Here is a 7,673-nt window from a genome sequence, read left to right on the forward strand (position 1 = left end):
AGCAATATTGATCACACCCGATGGCGATTTCAAACTTTTATTATAAAAGAAGACTAGCTACGTACAACTTAACATTTTACAACATGAAAAACGGTGATGGAGCATGCTATGTTTGGAATGAAACTATTGCCAAGCGAGGTGCAAACGAAATCGGATCATGCCTATTGAACTTTTTACAGAATTATTTTAATGGTACTACAGAATCACCATCTAACGTAATTTTTTATTCTGACAACTGCGCCGGACAAAATAAAAATAAGTTTATTACTAGTTTGTATATTTATGCCGTACTAACTATGAACATTCAATCAATCCGTCACAAATTTCTTATAGTTGGACACACTTAAAATGAGGGTGATTGTATGCACTCTGTTATCGAAAAACAAAAAAAAAAGTATTGAGAAGTGGTCCAATATACATTCCAGCACAATGGGTAACTCTAATTAAGACAGCAAAACAACACGGTAAAGCGTATGACGTAAAAGAATTATCAACGGAAGATTTCTATGATTTCAAAAAACTTAGTGAAAATATTGGAAAAAATTTTAATAAAGATATTAATGGACAACAAATATATTGGAATGACATAAAAGAAATAGTGATAGATAAAAGTGATCCTTTTGCAGTCAAAGTGCGGACGAGCTATGTAAATACAGACTATCAAACTATAAAAGTAAATATAATATTATTTACTTGATTAAAGTATTTATCAAATGTTTTTTTTTATTATTATTATTTATTTATTATTTTAGGTAAGACGTGATTCCCGTAACAATAATGTGACAATGCAAACTCTTTCAAGAGCGTATGAAGTTCGGCCTGAAATTTCAAAAGCCAAAAAAGATGACTTGTTAGAGCTCTGTAGGCAAAATCTGATTCCACCTCTATTCCACGAATTTTATAACTCACTGTAATGTAATCCAACTGTAATGTAAGTCAACAACTTGTAAAATATTATAATATTTTTTTTTAAATCAAATTACATAAGCCGACACAACTCAAAATTGTTTGACTTAAGTCGTATTTTATTTTTAAAACAAATTACATAAACCGACACAACTCAAAATTTTTTTTTTAATAATTATGTTTTTAAATTTACAGTTATATTAATAAAATGTAAAAAATAAATAAAAAAAGTTGGTATAATTTCGGTAACTATTGAACGATTGGTTAGTTTTTTATTTACATTATAAGTTACAAGCCAGTTTAAAAATCTCTCCTGAAAAAATACCAGTTTTGACTTGTGTCATTATAGTCGCCGGGGTGCGATATATACTTAAATCAAAAAAGGAGGGGGGTAATTTAAGAAAAATCAATTTAATTCTATCTAAAATTCAAAACCCCGCGTTTCCCCTTGACGGGGTGGGTCTCAGTGGCCTCCCGCACTTAATTCCAGCAAAAAACAAAAATCCAAAATGGGGGGGGGGGGTGTCCCAGTTCCCTTAAGCGGAAGACGGTAGTCGTAACCATCCGAAACTGTTCCCCCATGGTCTGAGGTACTTAAATTGAATTCCCATCGAGTTATACTTAACTAAAAATGAGGGGGGGGGGTCAAAAGTATGCTGACTACGGGAGGACTAATTAGAGGAGTTCAAAAGAAATTTTTTGGTGAAGAAACGGTGCACCCGGGTTGAAACCCGACCGAAACATACTTAAATAAAAAAAAGGGGGGTAATTTTTGATATGTCATGCACGTGACCGGCCACAACATACAGCCGTTTACGAAATAATTCTACGACCCTCCGCGGCTGCGCACTGGCGATGACAAAAAACAAAAATCCAAAATGGGGGGAGGGGGTGCCCCAGTTCCCTTAAGCGGAAGACGGTAGTCGTAACCATCCGAAACTGTTCCCCCATGGTCCGAGGTCTTTAAATTGAATTCCCACCGAGTTAAACTTAACTCAAAATGTGGTAAGGGGGTTGGTTCCCTTATGGTTGAAATTCATCAGGGGACTTAAAAACTGAGTTCCCCCAGGTCCAGGGTCTCTGCGTCGAATCTAACCTTGAAGTAAGTGAACTAGAAAAAACACTTATGACACAAAAAATAAAATTTGAAGTTGAAAGATTGGAAAGTGAATCTCGTCAAAACAAATTTAAAGAAGAGATATTATTATTAGAACTCAAACACAAAAAAAAAATGTTTGGACTTGAGTAAATATATATTTGCAGATATAATCATATAAATAATTAAACTATAGGCAATTTTTAAAACTTACTGTTCATAATTTAAGTATTTCGTATAATATTAAAATTATATAATAAAATTAGTTGATTTTTTTTACATAAGTAATATTTATTTTCATTTTTATAAGTTTATAACTGTATAATAATATTTATTTTCATTTTCAAAACTTTATAATAATAATTTATTTATTATAATTGAATAATAAATATATAATTTTAAATTTTTAGTATACATAAATAAATCTAATGAATAATACAAAAAATTTACAAATAATATACATACTACAACTAACTGATACCACTATAACATGGTTTTTATGTAAATACCAGGTCAATTAACTGTCCTCTGACTAAATTGCCTGTTTGCCTTAGAGGGTTCATATCAATTTTCAGAAGTAAGTCATTATCTACGGAATTTTCGTCAGCTGGCATTTCATCACATTGTTCTTTTAAAATGTTGTATAAAACAGCTGTGGCAACAATGGTCGTCATAGTCGTGTTAAGCTGTGTGCATATCCCTACAGCTATCACCGGAAATCTCCTTTTCCACACACCAAATAGTCTTTCTACAACGTTTCTTGTACCAATATGAGCTTTCTATGATAAAAAATGATATTTTTAAATGCATAGTTTTTAAACTAAATTTAATTTATCTGGAAGTTATTTTAATGAAGGTGGTCGGAGAAATTTTAATTTAAGCACAAATCATAAAAAAATTCATAAAAAAATTCCTTATAACTTAAAATTATATTTGAACCAGATTGTGGAAAATTAAGAGTGAAAAGAGAGAAATGTAATTTCTATTAATGGTAGTATTAAATGTTTCCTAACAATAAATAATATACTAATACCTGATATCTCTTCTCAACTTCAGTAACAGGACGAAGAAGAGGAGTCATCATGTAATAACGACATGGACAGCCCCCGTCTCCGAGTAAAAAACTATTTCCACATTCTCCATTTTCAAACTGAGCCCTACACATACTATTATCAAATATTGTACTGTCATGAACAGAACCTGGCCACCTACAACAACATTTTAGATGAACAATACCTTTGTGTATTAGTTTGTTCTATCAACTTACATACATACAGTAAAAATTATACTAATTAATTTTACTATAAATACTACTATTTATAATTAATGGTAATAACGTGGTTTTTAAGGTAACATTTTAAATTTATGAAGTAGGTAGGTACAAAAAGTCTCAAGGGGATGTTTTTAAAAATCACTTTTATGCTCCATCAATAGGTTCATTTAAGTGCGTATGTAAATTGTAATTATTAAAATGTATTTTTTAAATAATTATGTTTACCGTGCAACAATATTCATAATTTTTAAGTTGCTATCACATAATATAGCCTGTACGTTGAAGGAGAAATACCCTTTCCGATTTCGAAACCTTTATCCAATATTGCTGTTTGGTGACTGTATACGTATGTGGGTACAGTCTACTACCCCAACCACTCTTGTAAATCCTTTCAATCTGTAAAAACCTGTTTGAACTTGTAAATTTCTTCAGCGTCCCTAGGCATGTTGATAAAATGTGGACGAAGACGACCAATCGCGAGTGACACACGTTTTATGGTTCGGCATATTGTTGACTTATGGACGTGTACGTGATCTCCAATAACGGCTTTTATTAAGAAATATAGGGAAAGAAAGGAGTTGTTGACAGTTACCTAGGTATGTGACTATGTACAATAGAAAAGTTCTTATTCAATTTTTAACAGTTAAAGAGGAACGGTTATAACAATCAAATCCTTTAAAGGATATTATTTTAGAAGTTTATTTTAAAAATTATAATTTTACGCTCAGCAGATCACGTTCAGATCCGTTGGTTAAAAAATAAGAGTGAATTGACTTCTTATAAAATTAAAATGTAAGATTATTATCTAGGAAATCTCATAGGCTTTTTATTATATTTTAATTTTAAAGCGAGTAAAGTATTTTTAATTTTAAGATGTACCTACAAACAATTTACAATTTTAAAATACTTATAACTCGATTTAAACTTAAAATATAATAAAAAAGCCTACGTGATTCACTATAGATAATAATCTTACCTTTGAATTTTATAAGATTATTTTTATATTAATTTTAATTTTATGAGATACATTTTATAATTTTATATTCACTTTTATTTTTAAAATAACGGAGCTAAACGTGATCTGCTGAGCATAAAATGTGCAATGCATACGTATGTAAGACCAGGGGGTGGCTAAGGGGCTATAGCCTCCCCGCCATTGACCGTGCTGACCTTAGAATTTTATTAAGATTAATAAAAAAATAAAAAGTGTAAATAAAAGACACGTATCGTATGCTATCTACCGGCGTACATGCTGTCTACAAAAAATTAATACTTGTGTCGCATGCTATCTACGTGAAAAAATGTATTCTAATGTAAAATATGAGTATTGTAATATATTGTAATGTATTTAAATAATATTATTAGAGCTTGTAGTTTTACAGTTGTCATTGAAATTATAATAGATTTATAAAAATGTATCTTAAATAAATCATTCCATAATAACTACATAACGGTATTTATGTTTATAACATTGATCTAGATAGTGACAACAAAAATATTATACTCTATATGTGAGCACTACAATCTTATTTTTTTGATTCAACATTGTTTTTTGTAAATACAACCGTAAAATTCTATACCAATTACTGATCATTTTGTAACAACTACATAACCATTTATGTGTTTACTACAATTAATTAATTAGTTGTATCTACGTTTTGCAATATAATAATTAAAAATATAGGAAGCAATGAATAATAACAACAATTTATTTGAAAATGAATTTATTAATAATATAAATAAACAACAATATATTATACATTTATTTATCATTAACTGTTATCAAATGTATTTTAAAGGCCACCTCGAACAGTTATATATCTTTTACCATTTGATATGACATTAATATTGTTAGGTACAAATGATGGTAATGAATCATATGAAATAAAAATTGTAGGACCATTTTCTTCACTAACTTCAAACGAAAAAAAATGTTCATTAAATTCTGTGGTGTTAAGTTGTGAACAATGAAATAAGATTATCTTATCATTACAAATAAAAATAGAATTTATTAAACCAAACTTGGGGTGATGATTTTCATGAATATCTAATGTTAATACCATTTTAGGTTGATATTTAGAACCTTTTATAGTAATCCATGCATATTTAATTAATGAACTTATTGTATTGATAGTATTACATTTATTGATTTCATTAATAATACTGTCAACATTATTAATTTCAATAGAAGGGCCAAATTCAATTTCATCACCTAGTGATCCTTTAATAAATATGCCATTGAGCTGTAATTGATGCCGAATAGCAAGAGTTTTGCAAATATTGCGACGATTACTTGAAGTGTTTGCAGCTATTTTAGACATGCGATGCTTTGCTTCAAACCGCATAGACCATAACAAAATTAAAGGACCAAATTTCTCCATCATAGAATGATAATGTAATAAATAATGAAATTTTGGTTTTAGATGAGATTTACTATATTTAATATATAATTCATTATGCTCTGCTACAAGTGTTTGGAGGAGTTCAGAGCAACCTTTTTGAAATGAAGTTGAAATTAGTATATCAAAAATTTTTCTCATCAAAATATAAAGTTCCCACACAGGATCATTTTGAGGAATAAAATCACCTATTATTAAACCAAAATATCTGACAAAAGACATCATCTCTGAAGCAGAAAGTTTAACTGTTGATTTTTTAATATGGTCCATATTTAACACAGATGGCTTGCTCCCTTTATCTGGGCCAAAATCAAAAAATAATATTCTTTCGTTAAGTACTTGTAAAGAAAACATTTTTAATCCAAGTACATAATACGAGATTAAAAAAGATAAATCATATTTACAAACACCTTCGAGGAAATCATGCATTATATCAACCCCTGTTTGATCCAAAATTTGAAAACCTCGGACATCATGCCAAACACAAGATTCTGAAATCCCACTATTACTAATATCCCCTTCTAACACATCTATATTATATTGTTCTACACTCCTCGTCAGAGATTCATCAGCATAGCATTGATTTTTTAAGACTTCTTTTCTAACTTTACATATACGACATGGATAATTAGCTGAAAAACTCTCTACAAATCCTGTAATACTATGTATGCCCAAATTATCTCCCAAAATAATTGCCAACTCAAACTTAATATTTCCTTTAAACATTGGAATTTCAATATCAATACCACTATCTCTCAAAAAATTTAGCTCGTCAATAAGTGGTCTGAATATTATATTATTACCAAACTTCGACCTATCACTTGAATGGAATAATAAAGCCAAAAATATATTTTTAAGAGAAGATTGTTGATGGCTAGGTATTGTAGGAAGAGTCAAATAAACAGCCCCTAGTTTATGTACACCAGATTTACTTCCTAAAGGATTTCCTACCTCATAGTCGTCAAAAAATAAAAAAATTGGTAAAATAAGTTGATTTATATGATTATTTTTTTTTGCCAAATACTTCCCTGAATAAAATTAACAATAATCGTGTCATAAGTTTTAATTTTATTCATATACTCCAAAGTGTCTAATAATACATTTTTTAATTCCAAAAACTTTTTTAAAACTTTGCGTAGAGGAACTAACTGTTCAGTGCAATTAGTGGGAGTAATAGTAAAACAATTTCTATTTCTATTTTCATTTAATCGTTCTCCTATAGTAATTTCTTGTGGCAAAATAAATGTGCCTAGATCAGTGAAATATTTCATACGTTTGTATTCAGAGTTAAAACATGTAAAATTGTCATCAATATTATTTATTTTTAAATTTAAGCTTTCTAAAATGTTAGTAGAAATACTGTCATCTGTGAGTAATTGTGAAGTAGTATTTATCAAGGAGTTTTTTATACCTCCCACAATACCATTAACACCTTCAACTACATTTTGTACAACATTTCGAGGAACTTGAGGATTAGAATATAATGATGCTATAAGATTACTATATTGAGTTTCTATAATTGATTGGTTATCAAAACATGTAACAGTAACCGAAGCTGGAGGGTTGGAATTATTAACTGGAAGTATAATATCAGAAACTGAAGTACAATTATTTACAACCGTCGATGTATTACTGATTAAAGGTGAAGTACTATTATGAGTTAGAGTTTCACTCATATGAGTAGATAAATGTTTTTTATAAGAGTTAAGTAAATGAAAAGAACGATTACAATCATTTTCAACACACGTGTACATAGAAAAGTCATGTGTTGAATGTTTAAATTGAAAATGTTTATTTAAATTTTTAATTGATGACAAGCATTGTTTACATATAAAACAAATAGGCATGTTTATTGCTTATTATAAAAATTATAATATTAAAATTAAAATCAAATTTAGTTCTTATAAATTACCTTTTTTTAATAATGATATTGGTATAAAAGCAAAATAATAAATATTTAAGAAATTTTAAAGTTAAGTTATTCTTGTATTTCAAGATC

At 29.0% G+C, this 7,673-nt stretch overlaps 1 protein-coding gene across 1 annotated transcript; it reads right to left on the reverse strand.

The window, feature by feature from the left end:
- Nucleotides 1-2,483: 2,483 nt before the first annotated feature.
- LOC115034829 lies at nt 2,484-3,232 on the reverse strand. The gene is made up of 2 exons (XM_029492300.1): nt 3,036-3,232; nt 2,484-2,781 (listed from the first exon to the last, which is right to left on the reverse strand). The coding sequence occupies exons 1-2, from the start codon at nt 3,165-3,167 to the stop codon at nt 2,500-2,502; spliced, it is 414 nt and encodes a 137-aa protein (XP_029348160.1). The 5' UTR covers nt 3,168-3,232; the 3' UTR covers nt 2,484-2,499.
- Nucleotides 3,233-7,673: the final 4,441 nt, after the last annotated feature.

The sequence above is a fragment of the Acyrthosiphon pisum genome, unplaced genomic scaffold (assembly GCF_005508785.2).
Source record: "Acyrthosiphon pisum isolate AL4f unplaced genomic scaffold, pea_aphid_22Mar2018_4r6ur Scaffold_21192;HRSCAF=23267, whole genome shotgun sequence".
Classification (NCBI taxonomy): Eukaryota; Metazoa; Arthropoda; class Insecta; order Hemiptera; family Aphididae; genus Acyrthosiphon; species Acyrthosiphon pisum.